The sequence below is a fragment of the Oncorhynchus tshawytscha genome, unplaced genomic scaffold (genome assembly GCF_018296145.1).
Source record: "Oncorhynchus tshawytscha isolate Ot180627B unplaced genomic scaffold, Otsh_v2.0 Un_contig_4250_pilon_pilon, whole genome shotgun sequence".
NCBI classification, from domain to species: Eukaryota; Metazoa; Chordata; class Actinopteri; order Salmoniformes; family Salmonidae; genus Oncorhynchus; species Oncorhynchus tshawytscha.
This window is the reverse complement of record NW_024609099.1, coordinates 75,001-92,992: the sequence shown is the minus strand read 5'-3', so window position 1 is coordinate 92,992 and position 17,992 is coordinate 75,001. Positions and strand designations below refer to the sequence as shown.

The window sequence follows — 17,992 nt, the reverse complement described above, 5'->3', positions numbered from 1 at the left end:
GACTGCATCCTTATGTAATACATGTATCACTAGCCACTTTAACTATGCCACGTGGTTTACATACTCATCTCATATGTATATACTGTACTCGATATCATCTACTGTATCTTGCCTATGCTGCTCTGTACCATCACTCATTCATATATCCTTATGTACATATTCTTTATCCCCTTACACTGTGTATAAGACAGTAGTTTTGGAATTGTTAGTTAGATTACTTGTTTGTTATTACTGCATTGTCGGAACTAGAAGCACAAGCATTTCGCTACACTCGCATTAACATCTGCTAACCATGTGTATGTGACAAATAAAATTTGATTTGATTTGAATAACATCTGCTAACCATGTGTTCAATAACATCTTCTAACCATGTGACCAATAACATCTGCTAACCATGTGACCAATAACATCTGCTAACCATGTGTCCAATAACATCTGCTAACCATGTGACCAATAACATCTGCTAACCATGTGACCAATAACATCTGCTAACCATGTGACCATTAACATCTGCTAACCATGTGACCATTAACATCTGCTAACCATGTGACCAATAACATCTGATAACCATGTGACCAATAACATCTGCTAACCATGTGACCAATAACATCTGCTAACCATGTGACCATTAACATCTGCTAACCATGTGACCAATAACATCTGATAACCATGTCTATGTGACCAATAACATGTCCTAACCATGTGACCATTAACATCTGCTAACCATGTGACCAATAACATCTGCTAACCATGTGACCATTAACATCTGCTAACCATGTGACCAATAACATCTCCTAACCATGTGACCAATAACATCTGCTAACCATGTGACCATTAACATCTGCTAACCATGTGACCATTAACATCTGCTAACCATGTGACCAATAACATCCCCTAACCATGTGACCAATAACATCTGCTAACCATGTGACCAATAACATCTGCTAACCATGTGACCAATAACATCTGCTAACCATGTGACCAATAACATCTGCTAACCATGTGACCAATAACATCTGCTAACCATGTGACCAATAACATCTGCTAACCATGTGACCAATAACATCTGCTAACCATGTGACCAATAACATCTGCTAACCATGTGACCATTAACATCTGCTAACCATGTGACCATTAACATCTGCTAACCATGTGACCATTAACATCTCCTAACCATGTGACCAATAACATCTCCTAACCATGTGACCAATAACATCTCCTAACCATGTGACCAATAACATCTGCTAACCATGTGACCATTAACATCTGCTAACCATGTGACCAATAACATCTGCTAACCATGTGACCAATAACATCTGCTAACCATGTGACCAATAACATCTGCTAACCATGTGACCAATAACATCTCCTAACCATGTGACCATTAACATCTGCTAACCATGTGACCAATAACATCTGCTAACCATGTGACCAATAACATCTGCTAACCATGTGACCAATAACATCTGCTAACCATGTGACCAATAACATCTGCTAACCGTGTGACCATTAACATCTGCTAACCATGTGACCAATAACATCTGCTAACCATGTGACCATTAACATCTGCTAACCATGTGACCAAAACATCTGCTAACCATGTGACCAATAACATCTGCTAACCATGTGACCATTAACATCTGCTAACCATGTGACCAATAACATCTGCTAACCATGTGACCAATAACATCTGCTAACCATGTGACCAATAACATCTCCTAACCATGTGACCAATAACATCTCCTAACCATGTGACCAATAACATCTGCTAACCATGTGACCATTAACATCTCCTAACCATGTGACCATTAACATCTGCTAACCATGTGACCAATAACATCTGCTAACCATGTGACCAATAACATCTGCTAACCATGTGACCAATAACATCTGCTAACCATGTGACCAATAACATCTGCTAACCATGTGACCAATAACATCTGCTAACCATGTGACCAATAACATCTGCTAACCATGTGACCAATAACATCTGCTAACCATGTGACCAATAACATCTGCTAACCATGTGACCATTAACATCTGCTAACCATGTGACCAATAACATCTGCTAACCATGTGACCATTAACATCTGCTAACCATGTGACCAATAACATCTGCTAACCATGTGACCAATAACATCTGCTAACCATGTGTATGTGACCAATAACATCTGCTAACCATGTGTATGTGACAAATACATTTGATTTGATTTGATGTATTTTGATTTGAGGTGAAGTTGTGTCACTTCTCTTGCGTTCATTGCATGCAGAGTCAGGGTATATGCAACAGTTTGGGCAGCCTGGCTCATTGCGAACTAATTTGCCAGAATTTTACTTAATTATGACATAACATTAAAGGTTGTAACAGGATTATTTAGATTTAGGGATGCCACCCGTTAGATAAAATTCCCGAACGGTTCCGTATTTCATTGAACCACCAGCTTTCATATGTTCTCATGTTCTGAGCAAGGAACTTAAACATTAGCTTTCTTACATGGCACATATTGCACTTTTACTTTCTTCAACACTGTTTTTGCATGATTTAAACCAAACTGAACATGTTTCATTTTTGTGGCTAAATGGATTTTTATTGATGTATTATATGAAGTTAAAATAAGTGTTCATTCAGTATTGTTGTAATTGTCATTATTACAACACAAAAAAAATACAAAATCGGCCGATTAATTGATATCGTCTTTTTTTGGTCCTCCAATAATCGTATCGGTATCGGCGTTGAAAAATGATAATTGGTCGACCTCTAGTCACTATTCAACAGTTTGATTAGTTCAGGTGTATTACTGCTGGGTTAGAACCAACATGTACTGCGTCAGGTAGGTTACTGCTGGGTTAGAACCAATATCTGCTCCATCAGGTAGGTTACTGCTGGGTTAGAACCAACATGTACTGCGTCAGGTAGGTTACTGCTGGGTTATAACCAATATGTACTGCATCAGGTAGGTTACTGCTGGGTTAGAACCAATATGTACTGCATCAGGTAGGTTACTGCTGGGTTAGAACCAATATGTACTGCGTCAGGTAGGTTACTGCTGGGTTAGAACCAATATGTGCTCCATCAGTTAGGTTACTGCTGGGTTAGAACCAATATGTGCTGCGTCAGGTAGGTTACTGCTGGGTTAGAACCAATATGTACTGCGTCAGGTAGGTTACTGCTGGGTTAGAACCAATATGTACTGCTTCAGGTAGGTTACTGCTGGGTTAGAACCAATATGTACTGCGTCAGGTTACTGCTGGGTTAGAACCAATATGTGCTGCGTCAGGTAGGTTACTGCTGGGTTAGAACCCATATGTGCTGCGTCAGGTAGGTTACTGCTGGGTTAGAACCAATATGTGCTGCGTCAGGTAGGTTACTGCTGAGTTAGAACCAAGATGTGCTGCGTCAGGTAGGTTACTGCTAGGTTAGAACCCATATGTGCTGCGTCAGGTAGGTTACTGCTGAGTTAGAACCAATATGTGCTGCGTCAGGTAGGTTACTGCTGGGTTAGAACCAATATGTGCTGCGTCAGGTAGGTTACTGCTGAGTTAGAACCAATATGTGCTGCGTCAGGTAGGTTACTGCTGGGTTAGAACCCATATGTGCTGCGTCAGGTAGGTTACTGCTGGGTTAGAACCAATATGTGCTGCGTCAGGTAGGTTACTGCTGAGTTAGAACCAATATGTGCTGCGTCAGGTAGGTTACTGCTAGGTTAGAACCCATATGTGCTGTGTCAGGTAGGTTACTGCTGGGTTAGAACCAATATGTGCTGCGTCAGGTAGGTTACTGCTGAGTTAGAACCAATATGTGCTGCGTCAGGTAGGTTACTGCTGGGTTAGAACCAATATGTGCTGCGTCAGGTAGGTTACTGCTGAGTTAGAACCAATATGTGCTGCGTCAGGTAGGTTACTGCTAGGTTAGAACCCATATGTGCTGCGTCAGGTAGGTTACTGCTGAGTTAGAACCAATATGTGCTGCGTCAGGTAGGTTACTGCTGGGTTAGAACCAATATGTGCTGCGTCAGGTAGGTTACTGCTGGGTTAGAACCAATATGTGCTGCGTCAGGTGTATTACTGCTGGGTTAGAACCAACATGTGCTACATAATGGGACTGGTCCAATATGGATCTCCCCTGCTCTCCCTGGAGGGGGAGAGAGAGACCAATGGACACCTCTGTTACTCTTTGTAAAGTTAGCTGGTTACAGAACACACACGCTCATACACCCACACCCACCACCCCATCCTCTCTCCTCCTACTTGTCTGTATAACGCTCTGACGTTATGAAAGCCCTGCTGCTCGCTGATTGGTCGTTGCTTTAGGAACTCCGCGTCTCACTATCATCACTCCATTCCCGGGGCCAATCAGAGCGCCCGCTCGGCCCCCTGACGTCAGTCTCCTCTCCCCTCGTCCAATCAGGCTCGTTGATAATACTGTACTAGTCGCCACACGGTAGCCTCTCACTCAGGTAGACGGACCCACAGCTGCACCAAGGTAATATATTAACATATTATATTAATGCTCTTAAATCTATTCTAAAACGAAACATTTGTTTTATATTCTAACGCAGAGGTAACTTTTGCGGTCTAATGCCAGATAGGGCTTAATACCGACTGTTGCGTTAGATGGGTCAGATATATGGTACTGTGCTGTAAAGCTTTATAAATGTTTAGGTGCGGTGTTATGTTGTAGTTGTTGTTCACCGGACAAATAACGAGACAAAGTAGCCAACGATCAGATAAATGCACAACGGTAAGAGAAACTCGGTGGGAAGAGAAGTCTAGGTATCTAACCGACGCACGAATGAAACATTGCTCGCCTTCCCAAAGGGACACTGAAGTCTTCCAGCTGTAATGTTTTAGTCTATATTTAACCGAGTTGACAAAACAATAACGTTTGATTTTTATTTTAAACACTCCTGTAAAGCGTCAAATTGAATGTTTCTATAACATCCTAGTGAGGATTGTAAAAACCTTTTTTACGGACATTTTTTCACTCTAATAATTCGCATGATCCAGTTCATCAGACTGTTATTGGACGTAAGAAGTGTTGAGTCTGTAACGGCTCGATAACATAATAATGGGTCTGGTTCAATATGGATCTCAACACTCAGTCATATTCCATACTGGTGATCACTGATATAGGCTTTCTCAATGTCAATCTGTACACAGTAATAATCATATTTCATTTGTACATATTAACCCCTTTCCCTGGATAATTGTTGTTTTCATCTATTATCTTTTTTTATTTCTTGTCATTTTTTGCAGTATGTTATAAAATCCCTTCTCTTTATTGTTAAAAAAATATATTTTATATTTGAGATTCTTCAAAGTAGTCACCCTTTGCCTTGATGACAGCTTTGCACACTCTTGGCATTCTCCCAACCAGCTTCATGAGGTAGTCACCTGGAATGCATTTCAATTAACAGGTGTGCCTTGTTACAAGTTCATTTGTGGTATTTCTTTAATTCTTAATGCTTTTGAGCCAATCGGTTGTGTTGTGACAAGGTAGGGGTGGTATACAGAAGATAGTATTTTACCAAATAGGGCTAAGTCCTTATTATGGCAAGAACAGCTCAAATAAGCAAAGATAAATGACAGTCCATCATCACTTTAAGACATGAAGGTCAGTCAATGCGGAACATTTCAAGAACTAAAAGTTTCTTCAAGTGCTATGATGAAACTGGCTCTCATGAGGACCGCCACAGGAAGGGAAGACCCAGAGTTACCTCTGCTGCAGAGGACACGTTCATTAGAGTTAACTGGTTCTCATGAGGACCGCCACAGGAATGGAAGACCCAGAGTTACCTCTGCTGCAGAGGATAAGTTCATTAGAGTTACCAGCCTCAGATTGCAGCCCAAATAAATGCTTCACAGAGTTCAAGTAACAGACACATCTCAACATCAACTGTTCAGAGGAGACTGTGTGAACCAGGCCTTCATGGTTGAATTGCTGCAAAGAAACCACTACTAAAGGACACCAATAATAAGAAGAGAATTGCTTGGGCCAAGAAACACAAGCAGTGGACAATAGACCAGTGGAAGTCTGTCCTTTGGTCTGATGAGTCCAATGGTTCCAACCGCCATGTCTTTGTGAGACGCAGAGTAGGTGAACGGATGATCTCTGCCTGTGTGGTTCCCACCGTGAAGCATGGAGGAGGAGGTGTGATGGTGTGGGGGTGCTTTGCTGGTGACACTGTCTGTGATTTATTTAGAATTCAAGGCACACTTAACCAGCAAGGATACCACATCATTCTGCAGCGATACGCCGTCCCATCTGGTTTGCGCTTAGTCGGACTACCATTTGTTTTTCAACAGGACAATGACCCAACACACCTCCAGGCTGTGTCAGGGCTATTTGTGATGGAGAGCATCAGATGACCTGGCCTCCACAATCACCCAACCTCAACCCAAATGAGATGGTTTAGGATGAGTTGGACCGCAGAGTGAAGGAAAAACAGACGGCAAGTGCTCAGCATATGTGGGAACTCCTTCAAGGCGGTTGGAAAAGCATTCTAGCTGTCATCAAGGCAAAGGGTGGTTACTTTGAAGAATCTCAAATATAAAATATATTTACTACATGATTCCATATGTGTTCATAGTTTTGATGTCTTCACTATTCGACAATGTAGAAAATAGTAAAAACAAAGAAAAACCCTTGAATGAGTAGGTGTCCAAACTGTTGACTGGAACTATATGTCCTGGTTAGTCTAGGGGTTTTCCCTGTATATATGTCCTGGTTAGTCCAGAGGTTTTCCCTGTATATATGTCCTGGTTAGTCTAGGGGTTTTCCCTGTATATATGTCCTGGTTAGTCTAGAGGTTTTCCCTGTATATGTCTGTAGATATGTCCTGGTTAGTCTAGAGGTTTTCCCTGTATATATGTCCTGGTTAGTCTAGGGGTTTTCCCTGTATATATGTCCTGGTTAGTCTAGAGGTTTTCCCTGTATATGTCTGTAGATATGTCCTGGTTAGTCTAGGGGTTTTCCCTGTATATATGTCCTGGTTAGTCTAGAGGTTTTCCCTGTATATATGTCCTGGTTAGTCTAGGGGTTTTCCCTGTATATATGTCCTGGTTAGTCTAGGGGTTTTCCCTGTATATATGTCCTGGTTAGTCTAGGGGTTTTCCCTGTATATATGTCCTGGTTAGTCCAGAGGTTTTCCCTGTATATGTCTGTATATATGTCCTGGTTAGTCTAGAGGTTTTCCCTGTATATATGTCCTGGTTAGTCTAGAGGTTTTCCCTGTATATATGTCCTGGTTAGTCTAGGGGTTTTCCCTGTATATGTCCTGGTTAGTCTAGGGGTTTTCCCTGTATATATGTCCTGGTTAGTCTAGAGGTTTTCCCTGTATATATGTCCTGGTTAGTCTAGAGGTTTTCCCTGTATATGTCCTGGTTAGTCTAGGGGTTTTCCCTGTATATATGTCCTGGTTAGTATAGAGGTTTTCCCTGTATATTTCTGTATATATGTCCTGGTTAGTCCAGCGGTTTTCCCTGTATATTTCTGTATATATGTCCTGGTTAGTCTAGGGGTTATCCCTGTATATGTCTGTATATATGTCCTGGTTAGTCCAGCGGTTTTCCCTGTATATTTCTGTATATATGTCCTGGTTAGTCCAGCGGTTTTCCCTGTATATTTCTGTATATATGTCCTGGTTAGTCCAGCGGTTTTCCCTGTATATTTCTGTATATATGTCCTGGTTAGTCCAGCGGTTTCCCTGTATATTTCTGTATATATGTCCTGGTTAGTCTAGAGGTTTTCCCTGTATATATGTCCTGGTTAGTCCAGCGGTTTTCCCTGTATATTTCTGTATATATGTCCTGGTTAGTCCAGCGGTTTTCCCTGTATATTTCTGTATATATGTCCTGGTTAGTCTAGAGGTTTTCCCTGTATATATGTCCTGGTTAGTCTAGAGGTTTTCCCTGTATATTGTCTGTTATCTAGAGGTTTTCCCTGTATATATGTCCTGGTTAGTCTAGAGGTTTTCCCTGTATATATGTCCTGGTTAGTCTAGAGGTTTTCCCTGTATATATGTCCTGGTTAGTCTAGAGGTTTTCCCTGTATATATGTCCTGGTTAGTCTAGGGGTTTTCCCTGTATATTTCAATCCAGGTCTTTTTCCATCTTATTTATTTTGTGCAATTAATGTTTGTTTGTGTGTGTGTGTGTGTGTGTGTGTGTGTGTGTGTGTGTGTGTGTGTGCGTGTTCTCAGTGTTCTTATCTCCTCCCAGCCCATCCCCACCAGCCAATCAGAATGGAGGTGAACAGTACGGCCACCATCTTGTCCTCTGCCTTCCTGGCCGTGGAATATGTTGATGCTGTTTTACCTGACAACCCTCTTCAGCCTTCACTACAATACGCCTGGGGGTAATATTGCTATACTATTACTATACTACTAATATACTGCTACTATACTACTACTACTACTGTACTGCTGCTAAACTTCTATACTATTAGTGTACTATTGCTTTAGTACTACTAATATACTACTACTACTAAACTACTGTACTACTATAACACTACTATACTATTACTACTAATATACTACTACTACTACTACTGCTACTACTAATACACTCCTATACTACTACGATGCTGCAACTAGAATACTACTACTACTATACTATTACTTCCACTACACTGCTGCTATACAGCTACACCTATAATACTACTACTAATATAATACTACTGCCACTATACTGCTGCTATACAGCTACGCCTATAATACTACTGCTAATATAATACTACTACCACTATACTGCTGCTATCCAGCTACACCTATAATACTACTACTAATATAATACTACTGCCACTATACTGCTGCTATACAGCTACACCTATAATACTACTACTAATATAATACTACTGCCACTATACTGCTGCTATACAGCTACACCTATAATACTACTACTAATATAATACTACTGCCACTATACTGCTGCTATACAGCTACACCTATAATACTACTACTAATTAATACTACTGCCACTATACTGCTGCTATACTGCTACACCTATAATACTACTCCTAATACTACTACTACTATTACTACTACTACTTCCTACTACACTACTACCTGCAGCTACTCAGCACGCCAGGGGGTAATACTACTATAATGACTGACTGGCTGATTGAATGACTGGTTGACCTGACTAGCCCAGGCAGTGACTGGTTGACAGCTGACTACACAACGTTCCAGGCAGTGACTGGTTGACGGCTGACTACACAACGCTCCAGGCAGTGACTGGTTGACGAGCTGACTACACAACGTTCCAGGCAGTGACTGGTTGACTGACTACACAACGCTCCAGGCAGTGACTGGTTGAATGACTGTTCCAGGCAGTGACTGGTTGAGCTGACTACACAATGTTCCAGGCAGTGACTGGTTGACGAGCTGACTACACAACGTTCCAGGCAGACAGATGGACATGTTCTTAGACTCTTTGATTCATTGATTGATGTCTGTTGATCTCTGTCCACCAGGTATGTGAATGAGAACTACACTAAATTCCAGATCGCCACCTGGGGTTCTCTCATCGTCCACGAGGCCATCTACTTCCTGTTTTGTCTACCTGGTTTCCTGTTTCAGTTCCTTCCCTTCATGCAGAAGTACAAGATCCAACAGGTAGATCCAACAGGGTGTTAGATCCAAAAGGTAGGGGAGGGTGTTAGATCCAACAGGTTGTGGAGGGTGTTAGATCCAACAGGTAGATCCAACAGGGTGTTAGATCCAACAGGTTGTGGAGGGTGTTAGATCCAACAGGTAAGGGGGTTGTTAGATACAACAGGTTGTGGAGGGTGTTAGATCCAACAGGTAAGGGGGTGTTAGATACAACAGGTTGGGGGGTGGAGGGTGTTAGATCCAACAGGTTGTGGAGGGTGTTAGATCCAACAGGTTGTGGAGGGTGTTAGATCCAACAGGTTGTGGAGGGTGTTAGATCCAACAGGTTGTGGAGGGTGTTAGATCCAACAGGTAAGGGGGGATGTTAGATCCAACAGGTAAGGGGGTGTTAGATACAACAGGTAAGGGGGGGGTGTTAGATCCAACAGGTAGGGAGGGTGTTAGATCAACAGGTGGGGGGTGTTAGATCCAACAGGTTGTTATATACAACAGGTAAGTGGGGGTGTTAGATCCAACAGGTAAGGGGTGTTAGATCCAACAGGGTAGGGAGGGTGTTAGATCCAACAGGTTGTGGAGGGTGTTAGATCCAACAGGTTGTGGGAGGGTGTTAGATCCAACAGGTTGTGGAGGGTGTTAGATCCAACAGGTTGTGGAGGGTGTTAGATCCAACAGGTAAGGGGGTGTTAGATACAACAGGTAAGGGGGTGTTAGGGTGTTAGGGGGGGAGGGTGTTAGATCCAACAGGTGGTGAAGGATGTGTTAGATCCAACAGGTAAGGGGGTGTTAGATACAACAGGTGGTGGGGGGGGGTGTTAGATACAACAGGTAAGGGGGGTGTTAGATCCAACGGGTAGGGAGGGTGTTAGATCCAACAGGTAAGGGGGGTGTTAGATCCAACAGGTAAGGGGGGGGGGTGTTAGATCCAACAGGTAAGGGGGTGTTAGATCCAACAGGTAAGGGGGTGTTAGATCCAACAGGTAAGGGGGGTGTTAGATCCAACAGGTAGGGGGGTGTTAGATCCAACAGGTAGGGGGGGTGTTAGATACAACAGGTAAGGGGGTGTTAGATCCAACAGGTAGGGGGGTGTTAGATACAACAGGTAAGGGGGTGTTAGATACAACAGGTAGGGGGTGTTAGATACAACAGGTAAGGGGGTGTTCCAGAAAACAGGTAATGGGGTGTTAGATCAACAGGTATAGGGGGTTTAGATCCAACAGGTAGGGGGGTGTTAGATCCAACAGGTCAGACAACCAAGCTTGGCCATCGGTGTTAGATCCAACAGGTAAGGGGGTGTTTGATGCTGCAGGGGGGTGTTAGCTCCTAACTGGGTGGTGGGGGTGTGTTAGTGTTAGAGTGTTAGATGAAGAAGTGTGAAGTTTGTGTGTCCCTGTGTGTGTGTGTGTGTGTGTGTGTGTATACTGTGTGTGTAGGACAAGCCAGAGACGTGGGAGAAACAGTGGAGGTGTTTCAAGATGCTGCTGTTCAACCACTTCTGTATCCAGCTGCCCATGATCTGTGGAACGTACCACTTCACTGAGTTCTTCAGCATCCCCTACGACTGGGACAGCATGCCACGATGGTACGACCCAACACACACACAACCTCCCCTACGACTGGGACAGCATGCCACGATGGTACGACCCAACACACACACAACCTCCCCTACGACTGGGACAGCATGCCACGATGGTACGACCCAACACACACACAACCCCCCTACGACTGGGACAGCATGCCACGATGGTACGACCCACCAACACACACACACAACCTCCCCTACGACTGGGACAGCATGCCACGATGGTACGACCCAACACACACACACACACACACACACACACACACAACCTCCCCTACGACTGGGACAGCATGCCACGATGGTACGACCCAACACACACACACACAAACGCAGAGGTAGGCACACAAGTCTATCTCTCCCTCCCCAGGCCCTACCTGTTAGCTCAGTGTCTAGGCTGTTCTGTCTATCTCTCCCTCCCCAGGCCCTACCTGTTAACTCAGTGTCTAGGCTGTTCTGTCTCTCTCTCCCTCCCCAGGCCCTACCTGTTAGCTCAGTGTCTAGGCTGTTCTGTCTATGTCTCCTCCCCAGGCCCTACCTGTTAGCTCAGTGTCTAGGCTGTTCTGTCTCTCTCTCCTCCCCAGGCCCTACCTGTTAACTCAGTGTCTAGGCTGTTCTGTCTATCTCTCCCTCCCCAGGCCCTACCTGTTAGCTCAGTGTCTAGGCTGTTCTGTCTAGGCCCTACCTGTTAGCTCAGTGTCTAGGCTGTTCTGTCCTCTCTCCCCCAGGCCCTACCTGTTAGCTCAGTGTCTAGGCTGTTCTGTCTATCTCTCCCTCCCCAGGCCCTACCTGTTAACTCAGTGTCTAGGCTGTTCTGTCTATCTCTCCCTCCCCAGGCCCTACCTGTTAACTCAGTGTCTAGGCTGTTCTGTCTCTCTCTCCCTCCCCAGGCCCTACCTGTTAACTCAGTGTCTAGGCTGTTCTGTCTATCTCCCTCCCCAGGCCCTACCTGTTAACTCAGTGTCTAGGCTGTTCTGTCTCTCTCTCCTCCCCCAGGCCCTACCTGTTAGCTCAGTGTCTAGGCTGTTCTGTCTATATCTCTCTCCCCAGGCCCTACCTGTTAGCTCAGTGTCTAGGCTGTTCTGTCTCTCTCTCCCTCCCCAGGCCCTACCTGTTAGCTCAGTGTCTAGGCTGTTCTGTCTATCTCTCCCTCCCCAGGCCCTACCTGTTAACTCAGTGTCTAGGCTGTTCTGTCTCTCTCTCCCTCCCCAGGCCCTACCTGTTAACTCAGTGTCTAGGCTGTTCTGTCTATCTCTCCCTCCCCAGGCCCTACCTGTTAACTCAGTGTCTAGGCTGTTCTGTCTATCTCTCCCTCCCCAGGCCCTACCTGTTAACTCAGTGTCTAGGCTGTTCTGTCTATCTCTCCCTCCCCAGGCCCTACCTGTTAACTCAGTGTCTAGGCTGTTCTGTCTCTCTCTCCCTCCCCAGGCCCTACCTGTTAGCTCAGTGTCTAGGCTGTTCTGTCTATCTCCCTCCCCAGGCCCTACCTGTTAGCTCAGTGTCTAGGCTGTTCTGTCTATCTCTCCTCCCCAGGCCCTACCTGTTAGCTCAGTGTCTAGGCTGTTCTGTCTCTCTCTCCCTCCCCAGGCCCTACCTGTTAACTCAGTGTCTAGGCTGTTCTGTCTCTCTCTCCCTCCCCAGGCCCTACCTGTTAGCTCAGTGTCTAGGCTGTGCTGTGATAGAGGACACCTGGCACTATTTCCTCCATCGCCTGCTACATCACCGCAGTATCTACAAGCACATCCACAAAGTGCACCACGAGTTCACTGTGAGTACACACACACACACACGCTAGACAGGCAGGCACGAACACACACTAGACAGTCAGGCACGAACACACACAGGCACGAATACACACAAATGCCGATGTGCCCTTGAGCAAGGCATTTAACCCTCATTGCTCTGGATGAGAGTGTCTGCTAACGGACTAAAATGTCAAATAAACTTGCTATAACCGATGTCTGTCTGTCTCTCCCCCCTGTCTCTGTAGGCTCCATTTGGCATGCAGGCAGAGTACGCCCACCCAGCTGAGACAGTGATCCTTGGGTCTGGGTTCTTCATCGGCATCATGGTGTTCTGTAACCACGTGACGTTGCTATGGGCCTGGGTCGCCTTCCGCCTGCTGGAGACCATCGACGTACACAGGTACACACACACACACACACACACGTGCACACACTCCTAGAGACTATTGAGGAGGCAGAGGTGTAGTGGAGGGTAAACACTCCTAGAGACTATTGAGGAGGCAGAGGTGTAGTGGAGGGTAAACACTCCTAGAGACTATTGAGGAGGCAGAGGTGTAGTGGAGGGTAAACACTCCTAGAGACTATTGAGGAGGCAGAGGTGTAGTGGAGGGTAAACACTCCTAGAGACTATTGAGGAGGCAGAGGTGTAGTGGAGGGTAAACACTCCTAGAGACTATTGAGGAGGCAGAGGTGTAGTGGAGGGTAAACACTCCTAGAGACTATTGAGGAGGCAGAGGTGTAGTGGAGGGTAAACACTCCTAGAGACTATTGAGGAGGCAGCGGTGTAGTGGAGGGTAAACACTCCTAGAGACTATTGAGGAGGCAGAGGTGTAGTGGAGGGTAAACACTCCTAGAGACTATTGAGGAGGCAGAGGTGTAGTGGAGGGTAAACACTCCTAGAGACTATTGAGGAGGCAGAGGTGTAGTGGAGGGTAAACACTCCTAGAGACTATTGAGGAGCAGAGGTGTAGTGGAGGGTAAACACTCCTAGAGACTATTGAGGAGGCAGAGGTGTAGTGGAGGGTAAACACTCCTAGAGACTATTGAGGAGGCAGAGGTGTAGTGGAGGGTAAACACTCCTAGAGACTATTGAGGAGGCAGAGGTGTAGTGGAGGGTAAACACTCCTAGAGACTATTGAGGAGGCAGAGGTGTAGTGGAGGGTAAACACTCCTAGAGACTATTGAGGAGGCAGAGGTGTAGTGGAGGGTAAACACCGCTAACACTCCTTTTTTTTCTATTTGTGGAAAAATGCATATCTACTTTACTCACCACCACCAGGGGTCTGCAGCTCTCCCTGACTGTTGTTCTCTGGTCTGACCACCAGGGGTCTGCAGCTCTCCCATGCCTGTTGTTCTCTGGTCTGACCACCAGGGGTCTCCAGCTCTCCCTGCCTGTTGTTCTCTGGTCTGACCACCAGGGGTCTGCAGCTCTCCCTGCCTGTTGTTCTCTGGTCTGACCACCAGGGGTCTCCAGCTCTCCCTGCCTGTTGTTCTCTGGTCTGACCACCAGGGGTCTGCAGCTCTCCCTGCCTGTTGTTCTCTGGTCTGACCACCAGGGGTCTGCAGCTCTCCCTGCCTGTTGTTCTCTGGTCTGACCACCAGGGGTCTGCAGCTCTCCCTGCCTGTTGTTCTCTGGTCTGACCACCAGGGGTCTGCAGCTCTCCCTGCCTGTTGTTCTCTGGTCTGACCACCAGGGGTCTGCAGCTCTCCCTGCCTGTTGTTCTCTGGTCTGACCACCAGGGGTCTGCAGCTCTCCCTGCCTGTTGTTCTCTGGTCTGACCACCAGCTGCAGCTCTCCCTGCCTGTTGTTCTCTGGTCTGACCACCAGGGGTCTGCAGCTCTCCCTGCCTGTTGTTCTCTGGTCTGACCACCAGGGGTCTGCAGCTCTCCCTGCCTGTTGTTCTCTGGTCTGACCACCAGGTTGTTCTCTGGTCTGACCACCAGGGGTCTGCACCAGGGGTCTGCAGCTCTCTGCCTGTTGTTCTCTGGTCTGACCACCAGGGGTCTGACCACCAGGGGTCTGCAGCTCTCCCTGCCTGTTGTTCTCTGGTCTGACCACCAGGGGTCTGCAGCTCTCCCTGCCTGTTGTTCTCTGGTCTGACCACCAGGGGTCTGCAGCTCTCCCTGCCTGTTGTTCTCTGGTCTGACCACCAGGGGTCTGCAGCTCTCCCTGCCTGTTGTTCTCTGGTCTGACCACCAGGGGTCTGCAGCTCTCCCCTGTTGTTCCTGGTCTGGCCACCAGGGGTCTCTCTACCATGTTCTCTGGTTTGACCACCAGGGGTCTGCAGCTCTCCCTGCCTGTTGTTCTCTGGTCTGACCACCAGGGGTCTCCAGCTCTCCCTGCCTGTTGTTCTCTGGTCTGACCACCAGGGGTCTGCAGCTCTCCCTGCCTGTTGTTCTCTGGTCTGACCACCAGGGGTCTGCAGCTCTCCCTGCCTGTTGTTCTCTGGTCTGACCACCAGGGTCTGCAGCTCTCCTGCCTGTTGTTCTCTGGTCTGACCACCAGGGGTCTGCAGCTCTCCCTGCCTGTTGTTCTCTGGTCTGACCAGCAGGGGTCTGCAGCTCTCCCTGCCTGTTGTTCTCTGGTCTGACCACCAGGGGTCTGCAGCTCTCCCTGCCTGTTGTTCTCTGGTCTGACCACCAGGGGTCTGCAGCTCTCCCTGCCTGTTGTTCTCTGGTCTGACCACCAGGGGTCTGTTCCCTGCCTGTTGTTCTCTGGTCTGACCACCAGGGGTCTGCAGCTCTCCCTGCCTGTTGTTCTCTGGTCTGACCACCAGGGGTCTGCAGCTCTCCCTGCCTGTTGTTCTCTGGTCTGACCACCAGGGGTCTGCAGCTCTCCCTGCCTGTTGTTCTCTGGTCTGACCACCAGGGGTCTGCAGCTCTCCCTGCCTGTTGTTCTCTGGTCTGACCACCAGGGTTCTGCAGCGCTCCCTGCCTGTTGTTCTCTGGTCTGACCACCAGGGTCTCAGCTCTCCCTGCCTGTTGTTCTCTGGTCTGACCACCAGGGGTCTGCAGCGCTCCAGATCTACCATGTTCTCTTTTTGACCACCAGGGGTCTCCAGCTCTACCATGTTGTTCTCTGGTCTGGCCACCAGGGGTCTCCAGATCTACCATGTTCTCTGGTTTGACCACCAGGGTCTCCAGCTCTACCATGTTGTTCTCTGGTCTGACCAGCAGGGGTCTCCAGCCCTCCCTGCCTGTTGTTCTCTGGTCTGACCACCAGGGGTCTCAGCTCTCCCTGCCTGTTGTTCTCTGGTCTGACCACCAGGGGTCTGCAGCTCTCCCTGCCTGTTGTTCTCTGGTCTGACCACCAGGGGTCTCCAGCTCTCCCTGCCTGTTGTTCTCTGGTCTGACCACCAGGGGTCTGCAGCTCCCTGCCTGTTGTTCTCTGGTCTGACCACCAGGGGTCTGCAGCTCTCCCTGCCTGTTGTTCTCTGGTCTGACCACCAGGGGTCTGCAGCGCTCCTCTGCCTGTTGTTCTCTGGTCTGACCACCAGGGGTCTGCAGCTCTCCCTGCCTGTTGTTCTCTGGTCTGACCACCAGGGGTCTGCAGCTCTCCCTGCCTGTTGTTCTCTGGTCTGACCACCAGGGGTCTGTCTCCCTGCCTGTTGTTCTCTGGTCTGACCACCAGGGGTCTGCAGCGCTCCCTGCCTGTTGTTCTCTGGTTCTGACCACCTGTTCCCTGCCTGTTGTTCTCTGGTCTGACCACCAGGGGTCTCCAGCTCTCCCTGCCTGTTGTTCTCTGGTCTGACCACCAGGGGTCTGCAGCTCTCCCTGCCTGTTGTTCTCTGGTCTGACCAGCAGGGGTCTCCAGCTCTCCCTGCCTGTTGTTCTCTGGTCTGACCACCAGGGGTCTGCAGCGCTCCCTGCCTGTTGTTCTCTGGTCTGACCACCAGGGGTCTGCAGCGCTCCCTGCCTGTTGTTCTCTGGTCTGACCACCAGGGGTCTGCAGCTCTGCCTGTTGTTCTCTGGTCTGACCCTGCCTGTTGTTCTCTGGTCTGACCACCAGCAGGGTCTGCAGCTCTCCCTGCCTGTTGTTCTCTGGTCTGACCAGCAGGGGTCTGCAGCTCTCCCTGCCTGTTGTTCTCTGGTCTGACCACCAGGGGTCTGCAGCGCTCCCTGCCTGTTGTTCTCTGGTCTGACCACCAGCAGGGGTCTGCAGCTCTCCCTGCCTGTTGTTCTCTGGTCTGACCAGCAGGGGTCTGCAGCTCTCCCTGCCTGTTGTTCTCTGGTCTGACCACCAGGGGTCTGCAGCTCTCCCTGCCTGTTGTTCTCTGGTCTGACCACCAGGGGCCTCTGACCACCAGGGGTCTGCAGCTCTCCCTGCCTGTTGTTCTCTGGTCTGACCACCAGGGGTCTGCAGCTCTCCCTGCCAGTTGTTCTCTGGTCTGACCACCAGGGGTCTGCAGCTCTCCCTGCCTGTTGTTCTCTGGTCTGACCACCAGGGGTCTGCAGCTCTCCCTGCCTGTTGTTCTCTGGTCTGACCACCAGGGGTCTGCAGCGCTCCCTGCCTGTTGTTCTCTGGTCTGATCACCAGGGGTCTGCAGCTCTCCCTGCCTGTTGTTCTCTGGTCTGACCACCAGGGGTCTGCAGCGCTCCCTGCCTGTTGTTCTCTGGTCTGACCACCAGGGGTCTCCAGCTCTCCCTGCCTGTTGTTCTCTGGTCTGACCACCAGGGGTCTGCAGCGCTCCAGATCTACCATGTTCTCTTTTTTGACCACCAGGGGTCTCCAGCTCTACCATGTTGTTCTCTGGTCTGGCCACCAGGGGTCTCCAGATCTACCATGTTCTCTGGTTTGACCACCAGGGGTCTCCAGCTCTACCATGTTGTTCTCTAGTCTGGCCACCAGGGGTCTCCAGATCTACCATGTTCTCTTTTTTCTGACAACATTCTGATTCGCTACCCTTCTCCCGAGAACCTCGTACTCTCCCCCTCGTGGATTTAAAAGACTGGACTGGTGTGAGGAGTATGGTGAAAGCTCCCTCCAGCAAAGCCTGAACCAATCCAATGCTTTTAAATGCATGAGGAGGAGTGAAGGGTAGAGAATCGGAACGCAGACA

The 17,992-nt window shown here is 48.0% G+C and overlaps 1 protein-coding gene across 1 annotated transcript in view; it reads left to right on the top strand.

Annotated features, from left to right (window-relative positions):
- The first annotated feature begins 4,405 nt into the window (after positions 1-4,405).
- The window catches only part of msmo1 (methylsterol monooxygenase 1), a 14,767-nt gene continuing 1,180 nt past the window's right edge, over positions 4,406-17,992 (top strand). The window contains exons 1-6 of the mRNA XM_042314203.1: positions 4,406-4,483; positions 8,202-8,356; positions 9,473-9,614; positions 11,042-11,190; positions 12,829-12,955; positions 13,178-13,332. Of these exons, the coding sequence (XP_042170137.1) occupies positions 8,244-8,356; positions 9,473-9,614; positions 11,042-11,190; positions 12,829-12,955; positions 13,178-13,332 (686 nt within the window). The 5' untranslated portion in view covers positions 4,406-4,483; positions 8,202-8,243. The remainder of the gene's footprint in view (positions 4,484-8,201; positions 8,357-9,472; positions 9,615-11,041; positions 11,191-12,828; positions 12,956-13,177; positions 13,333-17,992) is intronic.